General features: G+C 46.7%; 2 protein-coding genes across 9 annotated transcripts in view; both read right to left on the reverse strand.

The window, feature by feature from the left end:
- The window catches only part of LOC114853799 (transcription factor Sox-2-like), a 191,967-nt gene that overhangs the window by 103,706 nt on the left and 73,475 nt on the right, over positions 1-14,786 (reverse strand). The window lies entirely within an intron of this gene.
- LOC114853794 (transcription factor Sox-2-like) lies at positions 5,759-10,354 on the reverse strand. Its single transcript, XM_029147595.3, is given in 2 exon segments — positions 5,759-7,074; positions 7,076-10,354. Coding segments are annotated over 2 exon segments (975 nt in total). The 5' UTR covers positions 7,649-10,354; the 3' UTR covers positions 5,759-6,672.

Raw genomic sequence — 14,786 nt, forward strand, 5'->3', positions numbered from 1 at the left:
TGAGGGTTCCTGTGTCTGTTGGCTTGTTAATGATGATTCAGTCCCATCAGCTCAACAGCCTTCTCTATGAAGGAATCTCTGAACGTCTACAAGCAGCATCCAGCTCAAAAATAGGCAGCAGTCAGATTATATTTACAAAACACTCATTCCAATGCGAGTAAACGTATAAACCCTCTGCATGGACGCTTGATTCGATTTTTTAATTCCTCTGTTTTATATTTCGGCTAAAATCAACCAGGATTTTCCGGTAATAAATTAAAAACTGCAGCCTCTTTTGGGATTTTTCATAAAATGCTGCGGTTTGTGAGCGCGGACGCAAATACAGCATCATTTATGCAAACGCTGCTTCTGAGGGAGAAGCTGCTTTTTAAAACCCGCCCTGGTTCAACAAGTGACGACGCCGAAGAAAAGCAGCGCGACCAACTGCGTCGAAATCTGTAAAAATGTGATTTGGTGGAGTCGTCCCACCCCCTCACCCCCGCTCCCCCCACCTCCCCCTTCCGGGTCTGCCAGGCCTCTGGAGCCGGTCACGGGTGGCAGCGAGACGGCAGGTCCGCTCCTGTCGTTCCAGACGAGCGACGTGTTGCAGAATCAGACCGTGTAAATATGGAGATAAAAGTAGAGAATGTGCGTGTTTCTATTTTTATATGAGCCGCGATTTCCCTTCATTTCTTTACGTTTTCTGTCAGACTCCAAAAATGACGGTTTATCCTCTCCTGCCCCCTCGCCTTTGCCCCCCCCCCCCCCCCCCCCCCCCCCTCCCCGGACCCGGAGCAGGGACATCTGTAAACACTGCTTCCAAATTTCCGGACAACAAAAGACCCTGAAGCGCCACTTTCACCCGCAGGCCGCGGACGCGACGGGCCGTCCCGTGCGGTCACCTGTTGCTGCAGGAGGAGCAGAGCCGATGCGAGGAAAGGCGCGCGCATCGGTCATAATATGAATAAGATGCTTTACCTGCATTAGGTTTAGAGATGAAATCCGGTTGCCGTTCATGCGCATTATTTTTATTTTCAATGAGCGCGGTGTGTCCTGGAGCCGCTGCTCTGTCCTCCTCAGCAGCAGCAGCAGGCTGAGCAGCGGGCACGGCCAGCCAAGCGTTTGACGTTATTAAATAATAAGAGATGCTGATCTGCCAGTATTGTTGTGTAGGAAAAAAGGCCAATTAGCGCGTCGTTATACAGTCATTATGGCTGTATTAACTCGAATTAGTCATAAGACAATGTGCATAATGACGCTTGCATTTTCAGTCTTTTAATACAAGAAAAAAATGACTCTATAGTTGACACAGAACTAATGAAAACATTTCAACAAATATATCTAATAGATATAATAAAGCTGAGATAAATACAAGGTCATGGGACAGAGATCACCAACACGTCAACAAGTCAAATAAAGAAACGCTTATTTTGAAATGTGTTTTAAAATACATTTTCAAATATTACGCACATTGGAAGATGCAATTTAGTCTAATGAAAACAACCTAATATTGGATAAAATATGACTTAAACGATGTGTGCTTCTCTGTCGGGCCTCATAATAACGCCTGCGAGTCTCTGGGCCCTGATGCTGTTAAATTTAGATCAGAACAAACGCTGGTTGATTTTAGAGCAGAAGAAAGATCACCAGCTTTTTATTGCTACAGTGGCTCAAAACACAAACTATCCAGGTTCCTCAGAGGAATAGTTAGTTAGTGACGGCTCAGAGTGAACACAGGCTAGTTTTAGTAAAGATGGGGATTAGTCTATCACAGTAACACATCATGGGAATTTTTACGTTAATGTTCTGACTTATGAGGATTTAATATCTGAGCTATGTAGAAATTGGCATAGTTCAGTGCAGCAGCTAGAATGCAATTAAAAATTATCCGCATTGTACGTTGTTTGTCTGCAGTCAAATGGAGCGTTTCTTTAATGATGCCACTCTATAAAGCTGTCAGCATCAGTGAGCAGAGTTGATAAATGGCGCTCAAGCTGCTGGTGACGTGGTGGGGGAGAAAGGGGGAGGACGGAGCTGGGTGTGGTGGTGAGGCCTGGTGTCGCAGAGGCTTCGAACCCCGGAGAATGCAGGCCTGAGAGCAGCGCGAGACTGATGGCATGCTGGTCCGTGTCAGTGTGTGGTCCCATTCAATGGGAGCGAGTGTGTGAGCGAGAGAGCGAGAGAGGACCCCCTCCTCACACACCGCCCGTTTCCCTTCCCTGCACCTGCGCTAGATCAGCAGGCTACTGGCTGCCATTCAGTCCCTCTATTCTACAATGGCGCACACGCACGCACGCACGCACGCACGCACATCACAACTCTCCGCGGCGCTGCTATTGAAACGCGTTTCCAGGCGTTCTGAGCGGCGGACTCAGAGACGCGGAGTTCCAGACAGACCGGGAGAACTTTTTACGCCTACGGGGGTTTTATCTGGTCTGCGTCCTCGTGGCACAGGAGCCCGCATCTTCACACAGAAGCTGTCTGCACTAGATTGGCCAAAGAAACAACACACGGATTTTATTTACAAGACGCACACAAGGACAAATATACAGTTAGACTAGTGGCGTATTTTGTTATTAGTGGCGTAAAAATACCGATTTTGTTTTCTATTAAAAGAACCATAAATAATTTTCTATTAAAGAAACATAAATAATTAAGTAACATATAATTTTGGTTGTAAATTTTATTAATGATTCATTATTTAAAGTCTATTCAAATACATGACGGTTAGTTATGTTCTAAAAAATGCAGTTACCTTAATGTTATAAAGACAACATAGCGAAGTAAACTAAGCAGGAAACGCATAAAGGACAAGTGGACCACTTCGTGTGGGTGACGTCATGCCCCCTCCTCCTTATTATCTGCAACGTGGTGAAAAAGGAAAGTGGCTCTTGTGGGATTATAGGCCACTAAGCCCGTTTTGTTTGTGCCTGTGCGCGAATGTGTGAGTTGTGGAGGGCGTGCGCGGCGGGGCGGGGGCATCTGGCCTAATTTAAAAACCCATATAATGTCAACAACAAACGCAGCACTTGGGAATCGGGCGCTGCGACGCACCAGCCAACCCCGCGGTCGCGTCGTGAACTAGCAGCATCTTCCCCTGTTGAGGCAGTTTAATATGTGACCTCCTGACACACCTCACGCCCAAGAAAGGGTTCACGACCCGCCGGAAGCCTTAAATAAACGGCATTTTCTTTTACATGGCCCAACTTGAACCATTTGCGGTCATTTTAGCACCTGCCCAGCAAAACACTTCAACATTATGATAAAGGCCACTTGAAAGCCTGAGGCCTGCAGCTCCGTATCCACACGCCAGGTTAGATAACATCAGGGAGATTTCTTTTTTTACCGGGGGCGAAAAAGAGCGGAGACGCGCGCTCACCACCTGTTGCAGTCCAAACATCCCCGAGCTGCGACAGCCACAGAGGCAGGCGGGTGATGGGGGGATGGTGGTTGGCTGCGGCTGCGTGGGTGGATGAAAGGACGGGGGAGCGCCGTCACCGGGCCTCCTCCTTCACCTACGTCACACGAAACACACCTGTGTGTCTGCTTCCAACGGGGCATTAGTTCTTTAGGATGAAATCATAATCAGAGGCATTTAGCGGGACCCCCCCCCCCCCCCCCCAAGCGTCACGGTGGGTTCCGCGCTGTTCTAGCCTCACCACAAAACAAGGCGAAGCGTTCTGGACACTCGAGTCCCTCTGCGGCGCCTTTATTTAAGGTTTGAACTGGAGCGCCTCCGAGATTAGATCACATTTTGGAAAGCGCAGGGGTGAAATGAGGGCTAATATTTTTCCACCGAGATAAAACGATATCAGTGTTTTCAGAGGGAACACTGACCGTGTCCTAGTTTGTCAGCGCTCCGCAGCAGCCAATTAACAAAGCCTATCTATATTTTAGGCATTAGAGCAAGATATGGAGCAAAGGTAAACACGGGATTTAATTAGGTTTTTCTTCCGTCTAAATCATTTTTCAAGTAATAACCAGAAGGTGACATGCTGCGTCAGTTTCACGAGCCCTGGTTTTGTTTTCAGGTTTAAAAGCAGCCTGGGCCTCGATAGCGTCAACATCCACCTTTACAGGCGTTACAAATAAGCTGCAGCCTTTTTTGATCCAGCACTGAAAATATAAGTTGATCTTCAAATACATCGAGCATTGTCTGCATCAATTCATAAAGATTTTCCACCACATCAAAGCTCCAACGCTCAGCCGGGAAATAAATCCTAATTTCGCGGGGCCTTCGGGGCCTGGTGATCACGGTAAAACGGCAAAATAGGTTTAATGCGCCTATACACGTCCGACCTTTGAGAAACAATTTGTTTATCATCAGTGTTCTCGGCTATTACATCCAATTCAGCTGCTCGGATCAATAATTAATAGGGCAACCAACGATCCTTTGACCTCTTGAGAGGGAGAACGAGGGAGGGGGAGAGGAGAGGAGCGAGGGGAGGGAGGGATGAGTGGACGAATAAATACCGAGGGGCCTCTTCAAATATTCATCTGCCGGTTAATGTGAGCTCAGGTCCCCCGGGACCCAGCCTGCAAGACACAACTGCCCTAATCTACCTCACTGCGCGTACACACACACACACACACACACACACGCTCCACCAGATTTAAAACCGTTAGTTAAATTCACAGCGAGCTGTTAGCTCATCATAAGGACTATTATAGCGGCCTGGTTGGCAGAGAGGCGCATGTTGGAAACCGCTTCTGTGTGCGTGTGTGGAGAACGAGGTGGTGGTGGTTTGCACCGAGAGTCACCGGAGAGCTTGAACCGTGAGAACAGGGGTTAACGGGGAAACTGCGGGCCCGTTTGATTAAACATTAAATTGAGATGGCCACACTCGACACTCTGCAGCTATTACACAGAGAGAGAGAAAACGCACCCAGGCCCGTCCCGCTCGCCTGACTCCTTTCAAGAGGGCTCACCTTCAATTTAGGCCTAATTGGACATTTAGGCTGATAAGACAACTCTGGGATTTAAAGGAGAAAAGGGAACCAGCAGAGAAAGCGTCAAAAATGGAGGAAAAATGCCACAAATTATTAGATGAGACCAAACAAGAGGAAACGCTAAAGCATCATGACTCTGGAGTTTAGGCCGCTGTAAATGCTCGTAAATATCCAGATATACAGCTGTTACCGTCAAGAGTCTTTTAATAAAAATCCACCACTGACATAAATTCTCCCGCCGGTTTACATAAATCTACAGGAAGTGAATCAGGCTAATAACTGTGATTTATGCTCATTTATTAAAAAAACACACACACGCACAACAAGCCTTTGGCGCTGCCTCATTGATCCTCCTTCAATCTAGCGTGCTATAAAAGCAGGCCCAGATTCCAAGACGCAGATTATAATGTACTGAAATTAATTTCAAAATAAAATAGATTCACGCACAATTTAGGATTCAAGCGCAGCACTGGTTCGTTTCCGTCTATTTATTTTTTGTGCTTATAGAAGAGGAGAAACAGCAGGTCTATACCTGGGGATGTTGAGCATTTTGGTGGAAAACTCTTCCCCCTTTTAGGAAACAGGAAACAAACTGTGTCTTGACGGGGCCATCGGCAGGAACTAGAAAATAGAAACGTGGTTAACCACGATGCACAGGCTGAGAGACGGGAGAACAAGCTCCCATAAACTCTTATTGTTTGGATTAAATGCACCATGTTATATCAAGAAACCCGTGTTGGATTTACAGCAAATAACGTGAGCAGAAAGGAACGAGTGACAACTCAAAATGTGACGAAAACAGGAAAACAAAAATCAAAACTCATACGAATTCAAGTATCCAAATTTCCAAAATTTATTCATTTCAAACTGCATATTGAAAAAAAATATACTCAGCTGAAATTGTAACTGTTATAAGGATGGTATTAGTTCCGGTATATATATATACATGGAGTGGTTGGCTTCTGCGTACAGGCCACAAATTTTAAAAGACATCTACGGGAATGAATTTTTTTGAAATAAAAACTTAAAATATCACAGTAAATATACAGAAATTGTACAAATCAATTAGAAAATAAAGAGCACAGGCATCATATGTCTAACAGATGAATAGTGGGAGACGGAAATATAAATTAACAACCTATCTTTAAAACTGTATGAGAAACAATTGTCTTATTTTGACAAAAAAAATGTTTAGTAATATTGACCTCAAATGAAGAACAGCATTACCTGCTTGGTTTATGTCCCTTTTCTTTCCAGTGTTTGCAGTAATAAAAGGAGCATTAACTCATCGCTCCCATATAATTCCCAGTTCTGCCATTTCTCACTTTTAATATTTTTCTGCAGAACTGGAGCAGTTTTATATAAAAAGAAGAAAAGAAAAACGCAACCTCTTGCAGTTTAACAAACAATTTCAACTGATTGTAATGTTTCTTTGATAAATACTGTACAAAAGGTGTTTTGCAATAATAAAACATTTGATTGCGATTCCCACTTTCTAGTCTTCCAAACCTTATCCAGCAGAGAAGATGGGATCTCCTACCGCTCCTAGAGCTTCCTTAAAATAAACCAAAGAAAAAGGGTCGTGTGTCCTTGTCCCGGAGACTTCTATACAACTTTTCCCACCCCGAAATTTTCTGTACAAAAATAGTCCGACGTTCAGTAGTCCACAGTTTCTCTTATAAAAGTTCGCCGGTCGCGCTCGCCGCGCTCCGCTCCGCTCCGCTCCGCGCCGCTCCGCGTCTCTTACATGTGCGTCAGCGGCAGCGTGCCGTTGATCGTCGTCCCGGGCACGGCGCTCTGGTAGTGGCCGGACATGTGTAGCCGGGTCTGGGCGCTCTGCTCGCTGACCTCCGCCCCGGGCAGGTACATGCTGATCATGTCCCTCAGATCCCCGCTTTGGCAAGCACCGGGGCGGAGCCCGGGTGGGACGGAGGAGGTGACGACGGGCGGGCTGGAGCTGCTGGACTCGGACTTCACCACCGAGGAGGGCCCCATGGAGCCCAGGGCGGTCATGCCCGGCGTGCTCTGCTGGGAGTAGGACATGGAGTATGTGGGGGAGCCGTTCATGTAGCTCTGGGAGCTGGTCATGGTGTTGTACTGCAGGGCGCTCATGTCGTAGCGGTGCATGGACTGCAATCTGGCCCGGGTTGTGCGCGTTCAGCCCCGGGTGCTGGTAGCTCAGCTGCTCCTGCATCATGCCGTAGCCGCCGTTGGTCCAGCCGTTCATGTGCGCCGCGTAGCTGTCCATGCGCTGGTTCACGCCGCCGCCCAGTCCGCCCCCCACTCCCACACCGACTCCCGTGCCCATCCCGTTTCCTCCGGGAGCGAGCAGTCCGCCGGGCAAGGTGTACTTGTCCTTCTTCATGAGGGTCTTGGTTTTTCGCCGGGGCCGGTATTTGTAATCCGGGTGCTCCTTCATGTGCAGGGCCCGCAGCCTCTTGGCTTCGTCGATGAAGGGTCTCTTCTCGCTCTCCGACAGAAGTTTCCACTCGGCCCCCAGTCTCTTGCTAATCTCCGAGTTGTGCATTTTGGGGTTTTCTTGCGCCATCTTCCTCCTCTGGCCCCGGGACCACACCATGAACGCGTTCATGGGTCTCTTGACCCGCTCCTGGCTGTTCTTCTGGTTGTTGCCGGTGCCGGACGTGTTGGTGGTGCCCGTGCCCCCCGGGTTGGTCTGGGGAGCTTGGGGCTTCAGTTCAGTCTCCATCATGTTATACATCAGGAACAGCGTTGAGTGGGAGCTCCCGAGCAGAAGGAAAAACACACACACACACACACAGAAACAAACTCCACAAGCCAGAGGCAGGACAGCGAGGCGCGCGGGCTGCGGCTGAGTGTTACCTGTCGATCTTCTCGGCAACTTTTCTGTGGCTACAAAAAAATAAAACAAAAAAGGAAAAAACAACGAGCGCCAAGCCGCGTCTCCAAACGCACTCCCTCTCAGCGAGTGTGTGTCAGAGTGTGTGCCTGCGACCGTGTGTGTCTGCGTGTGTGTGACAGAGAGCTTTCTCCCAATAGATCCCTGCTATGTTGTGTCCACAAAACTTCTCCCGTGGCTTCTCCGAAAAGCATCAACAAACTGTACTTTTTCGCCTCTGTCCGCCTGAGCCTTGACAACTCCAGATAGTTTTTGGACAAGTTAATAGACAACCATTCATGTGACGGGGCTGTCAGAGAATAAATGGCTTCGACCTGGCCAATCACAGCCGGCCTGCTCCCCTGACACGCCAATGGGAGACCTTAATTAGCATAAAGAGGCGGGGTCTGCTCTGCTCCCCCTCCGAGCACGCGCGGCCGTAGGAGCAGATACAGAGCACATATTTACTATTTCCAGCCTTATAGAGACATTTCTCTGAGTGTATACATATGATTGCGCTCCATGATCATTTTCAGAGGGAGAAGCACCTGGAAAGTTCCATAGACGCATGCTATTGGGAAATTATGAAAAGTGGCGTCTTGCAAGTAAACTAGTAGAAGAAACTTTCCTAAAAATAATACGGTAATTATTTAATGTTTCTATTTATTGTCTAATGAGCCACGCTGCTTAAAATCGCCAACGAGCAACGTTTACTCTTTACAAAATAAACTGAACGCCAAATTATCCAAATTCGTCACCTGTTGACTTTGGTGGCGTCAATATCATCAGGTTTATTGTTCTGACATGATGTCACGGCCCGTGACTCTGCTGTTGTTCACAGCCAAAAAAGTCACTAATTCCCCCACTTACCGCCCCAATAACATAACGACACTTAAATAAACTTTGTTAGCGAACTCAAAGCGTTGAATGGCGGCGGTGTGCGCGTGAGGGTGTGCGTGAGGAGGGGGAGAAGCCACGGCTGGTTTTTAAGCTTGAAAAGAGGAAAGGTAATCCAAGATGTTTCCCCCAGTTCTTTTGTTTAGTGAAGTTGAATGCCAACACACAGAAGGCAGACGGGCTCATCTCACCACAAATAAGCGGTTTTTGTTTGGGATGTTGTCGCTACATCTGTCCGGACAAAGACTCAACTCCACTTCACTTCCACTGCCACAGTGCTGCTGTTGTTGTTAGGCTTTTGTAGGGACGGGGTGGGGGCTCGGCCTACGGGGGGCACGAGGGTGCAGAAATGGAGGTGAGGAATATTTTGAGATAAAGTGTGTTTGCACAAAAGGCGCAGATCTTTCATAAAACCAGGGACAAGCCCGTCAGACAATTAGTGCGAATAAAAACGAAGGCTCCACCTGCTTCACTAGATTCATGGATTAAAGACACCAGACCGAGATTAATTCAGCACAGAACCGTCGGAAGTGTATTTAAAGCCAACTCATCCACTCATGTAAATCTAATGTGCAGTACGGCTAAAGTTTTTGGGGGTTGGGTGTGTTGGTGCCACTTGTTTTTGCATGTTTTTTCTGAGCCTCCATCTGGATGGCAAAGCGTCCTGCAGCGTGGCACCAGCGCCGCCTACTGGACGAACGGAGAACTGCGCGCACGAACCCCAAAGCCTGCTCAGGCTTTTCTCAAAGAGGGCAGGAGAGAAGAGTGGCTGCTTTTAGACGTTCCGTTAAAGGCACAACAGTAGCGGCAACATGTAATTTTAAATGTATTTATTACCCAACAACTGTAGGACTAAAAGTGAAGCCACGCATCTGCCTGTCTGGATCGACAAGCAGACATTCCCAGTAATTAAAGATAGATCAAGTACATACACCTGAAATAATTTAATTTAAATTCCTGCCTCCAGATTAAATTATAATTGAAAGTGAATAGATCAAGCCTTATTATTTTGTTTTAGTCATTTGATAATAAATGGAGGAGCGGAGCCCCCGTGATCTCATTATGCCGGCCCCGGCAACCTTACATAAGATTCATCTTGTGCTTAATAGGCTGCGAGAGGCGACACATGCAGTTTGGTCCATTATAATGCAAGGTTGAAATGGGCCGCTCGGCTGCTATCTGCATCTGAGTGTGTTCCCCGCTACCTCTAATCTGCTTATGATAATAAAGGAACAGCGGGGCCCTGCAGCTCTCTGAAAGCAGGCCCCAGCCAGCCGGGAATGGCCCTGCATTCACAATCATTTTGAATTAAAGTCGTTGTTTGACAAAAAACAGGAGAAACTAGCAGGGCGGCTCCCTCGGACCACTTGTAAGCCCCCTCCTGCTACACCAGGTTGGGATAGACAGAAATAGAGCCAGGGGCACGCTGTGATATCAAAATACAGGTTTTGTGCTCGCACAAATGTAGGTGATATGATCTGTGCAAAAACAAGACACCAAAAGAGCAACGAAATACAAGGAGAAACGAGCTTTACTCCATACAACTGAGCAGCGTCAGATGCCCCGTAACCAAAAAGTAACACAACGCAAATAAAACCCTGCCTCGAGCTACGACGCCAACGCCAATATTACTGAAATAAACGCACGACACAATAAATAAAAACTAACCCAGAGAAAGTGAACCAAGCCGTGGCAACGACAGAGACGGACGTCAGGTGGAATCACAATAAGCGTGTCTATTCTTGCCACTAGGGGCCGTAACCAGAGGCTGGAGACTCGGCCAGGAAGACTTTATCATAACATTATTAATACCCGAGCGAGGATATTTATGGAAAACATATAAGACAATATTTACAAAATAAAAATAAGGGTGGGAATAAAAGAAACACGTGAAGACATTAGTAAAGGAGTAGAGAAATTAGAAAAGAATAGTCTGCTATGATCTGACTTTTAGTTCATTTTTAATATATTCAATGAATAGACACTTGCTTTAGTGCAATTATAAAATTGCACAATTATATTATAAAAATGTTTTAATATATAAATATGAGGTTAAGCGCAACATCGGGCGACGTATTAGGTTTTAAACACGCCAAACTACTACAACATGAAAATAGTAAAACGGCAGCTATCACTGATTTAAAACATGACGTTCAGAGAGTAAAAAAAGGTCTTTGTTAAGATGATAAAAAGCACGGAAATCTAAATAAACACTTTGAATTAATTTGTAAAACTAATTTTATATTATTTAGGTTTAAATATCAAAGAAGGAAAAAATAATAAACTGCACTTATAATATTTTTTACGGAGCCTGCGACGAGCAACAGACAGTGAGTGAAGCTCGTGATGCCATGCGGTGTGTCATTCCTCAGCTGTGTATGTTTAACACACAAACACACGCCACTTGCGCGCACACACCACAACTAACATACGCAGCCACACACCCCGGCGTCTCCTCTCCCACTCCGACTTACTGCCAGTCTGGGACTTGTCTTCCTCTCGCCTTCAATGGCACGAACTCAAGCGGATGCCATTTCGCTCTTTCCTCCGCGAGCGCGTCCCGGCGAGGAGCCCAGGTCTGCCCGGCTCGGCTCCCGTCGACGGCCGCAGAGCAGCGGGTGTGGAGCGGCAGCCCGAGCCCCGTCCGTCCGTAGTGCGTCCGTGCGCCGCCTCCATCCGCCCAGCCCGCGCGCCTCGGCCGCCGTGCAGCCCCGCGGAGCCCCCGGCGCCGTCTGGAGCTGCGCTGTCTTCCCTTCCGCTCGCCCTTGCAACAAGAAAAGCCGTTTATGGCGACACCAATGTGAAAAGGGGGCCGGATTTAAAAGAAGAAGAATGCAAGCAATGAACAACAAAAGGTCAGTTATAGCAAAGTCTATGCCTCTCCTCTCCTATCTTCCACCCCCTAGCTTAGCCCACATAATGAGCAGGAAAAAGCTTTATATTTTGTTCACTGGGTATTCACAGATAATTTGAAGCCATTGTTTCTGCCACAGATGGTTCTTTTTAATACAATAACGGTGCTCTTTGTGAATAGCGAGCCCACAATAAAAATCTAAAGCGTCCTCCTGAATAACCATTTTGTTCTCTCTTGTATAGGCCGAACAAAAGCGCCAGTGAGGTAATGGCCTGCCTTATTGAAAGCCGCAGAATGGGGATTTGATAAAGATTTTTTCGCTCCGTTCTCCTTTTTGCACAAAGTATACGGCAATGTCAAAGAGAAAGTGACACGGCATGAAAAGGAAGAGAGGCATTATTATTAGCAATAATAATATAATAAAGAATGCCTGACAGGTTGGGTGTTTTTTTAGGGGGGGGGGGGTGCGGGGGGGGGGGGGGGGGGGGTACGGCAGGTCAGGTGCTAGAGTTCAGAATTCCTTAACCTCCTCAGGTCTGTGGTGCTTTTGCCGCAATCCCTTATTTTGCAGTGTGAGACATTTAAGTATTCTGGTGCATGTGCTCCGTGTCTTGCAAAACCTCCTGTTTTTAATTCCAGACTTTTCCTCGCGTCCCTCAGACGGCGCCGCACGCCCTCAACGCGTAGATAAGCCCCTGTGAAATGTCACCAACGCGTGGATGTTAACGGGTGACACATCAGGTGCACTAATGTGACCCGAGGCCGAGACGCGGCGCAGGTGTGTGTCTCCTGGACGGATCCGGACGCCGTGCGAGTCACCTCCGCCTGCCCACGGTTGATGTAATTTGTAATTAACTCAGGGCTAATCAATAAAGCTTTTAAGGGAAGGCACAATAGACACACAGGGGATGATCCCAAGCCAAACATATTGGATGTCAGTGATCAGTGCAAGGTGAGGACACCCTGTCTATCACAGGGGCCAAGGGGGTGTGAGGGTACAGCTGCAGGAGATACAGGGGTTCCAGATGCGAGGACGAGGGGGAGGAGGACAAAGGGGAATAATAGAGGGCAGGGAAGGTGAGGAGAGGGGAGCAAAGAATCCCATTTCCCCTCGTCTGGCATCTTTCATAGCTACACACTCCCAGAATCAGTCTCCTTCTGTAACCATTATCCCCCGCTGCAGCCTTATACCCCCAACATGTGTATATCGACACACATGCAGTGGATTAACAGCGAGGCCTCGCGTCTCACAATGTCACACGGAGGGTGTTAAAAAGTAAAAAAGAGCCGAACTGAACGAGGCTGAGTAAATACTCACTTTGTTACTAAAGCAACGCTTTAAGAACTTTGATTGGAGAGTGAAACTCTTGACATTTGTTCAAACGCACAGCATCACACGTCTAAGATCCAGACAAACAACAGACAAACGCAAACAGTGGAAATTCACACAACACGAAACTCAAGACAAAGGAGTTCCTGCACAGTGAATTCAGATTATAAGGGGATCACATCTGCACTGAAGCAGCCAGAGGTGGTGTTTTGACAGGTGACGGTGAAGTGCAGTTGGACCAAGAGTGAAGAAGAGGAAGGGAAGCAGCTGAGAGAGAATGCAGAGGAGGAAGAGGAGGAGGAGGAGGAAGAGCGCTCAGTGGCAAAGAAACATGACTTCCAATGTTTATCTGATCAATCTGGGCCTTTTAATCTAAATCACAGAAATACCACTCGTGTTAAAGAGCTCGAGCGCTTTTTAATTATGAGCCCGTCCACAGAGGCCGGGGGCAGAGCGAGAGCTGGAGGAGAGGGGGAGAGAGAGAGTCCGGTGGCTTCAAGGCAGCCTTTAGAAAGTCCTGAATGCTAATGCTTTTACACTGAAGCTGGCCATTAACACACACGCATATATAGCAAACGTCCCCACACACATTTACATTATGCACACGTCAGCATTTCCATATGCATGAACGCAAACACACGCGGTGAGTCTGGTGTGTGTGTGTGTGTGTGTGTGTGTGTGTGTGTGTGTGTGTGTGTGTGTGTGTGTGTGTGTGTGTGTGTGTGTGTGTGTGCGCCTGCTGGAGACTTGGCCATCCAGCTGTCAATCATATCAGAAAAATATTCACCTATCAACGCTACACTGCAGTGCGATGCTGTGATTCTCACAGTTATACTGAATATGAAGCAGATTCTGATGAAACTCAATAGTTCAGAAGTGAATTAACTTTAACTTTAGTTTAACAGAAACTATAAGAATTGCTTGGACAAAGTTGCATCTTCTGTCATAATGTTTGTGATATATGAGTCCATGAAAGTTTGATTTGAACCTTGATTGAATATTTTTACCAAATTATTGAACAAAAAAAATGTTAAAACCTCACCTTCCTCTGCAAAATAAAGCAGAATTCCCCCTTTCAAAGCTTTCCTCCAATGAATAAATCTGCAAAATATGCTGAGAATTAATGATCACACATTCCTGCTCAGATAAATCAGAGGATGAACAATTCATGGAGCTACTTTCAGCCAGTGTGACATTAACATTCATCAGGCAAAGTGAAGGGTGAAGCTACTGTAAAACTCCACATGATGCAACAAACATCTCTGATGTCGCAAGTTTCAACAACTTCTACATAAAAGACATGGAAATGCTGGTGTGGACAGAAATGTCCATATGTAAACAGCCTTTCCATGTTTATCTGTCACAGCGACATGGCCGGACTTTGAAAAGAGCAGGACGGACACAGTGAAGGTGAGGATTAGAGCTTAAAGATGCTGAAGTGCTGACGGCCATCGGAGGGAAGAGGGCGAGTGGTCAGTCCTGCAGCTGCGTCACAGCCGTCGGACAGTTACACACATCAGCAAAGATGCAGCAACAGTTCAGACAATGCTCAAATCGCCCCCATGTCTATGGTTTGTGTAATAGTTGATTGTGTTCAACAAACCTGATGATTTAGGATCAGTGTTTGAGGTAAAACATAAAAATCTAATGTAATCTTCTACATACAAACATGAACGTGTGTAAAACTGTAAAACTACAGCTTGTTAATGTGTAATAATAACTGGAGGGAGACTGTGAGGTTGTCCCTCACAGAGGAAGTGTCCTTTACATTCAACAGTTGCATCAGATTTAGAGGATGTGGTTGATGCTGTTTTTAGCGTAATCATTACGTGTGTGTGTTTATTCCTAATGCTAAAGTCACATTGAACAACATTAAACCAATATAACATCAGTGGACTGATCACAAAGATTTGATGAAA

Source organism: Betta splendens, chromosome 4 (genome assembly GCF_900634795.4).
Source record: "Betta splendens chromosome 4, fBetSpl5.4, whole genome shotgun sequence".
In the NCBI taxonomy this organism is placed as follows: Eukaryota; Metazoa; Chordata; class Actinopteri; order Anabantiformes; family Osphronemidae; genus Betta; species Betta splendens.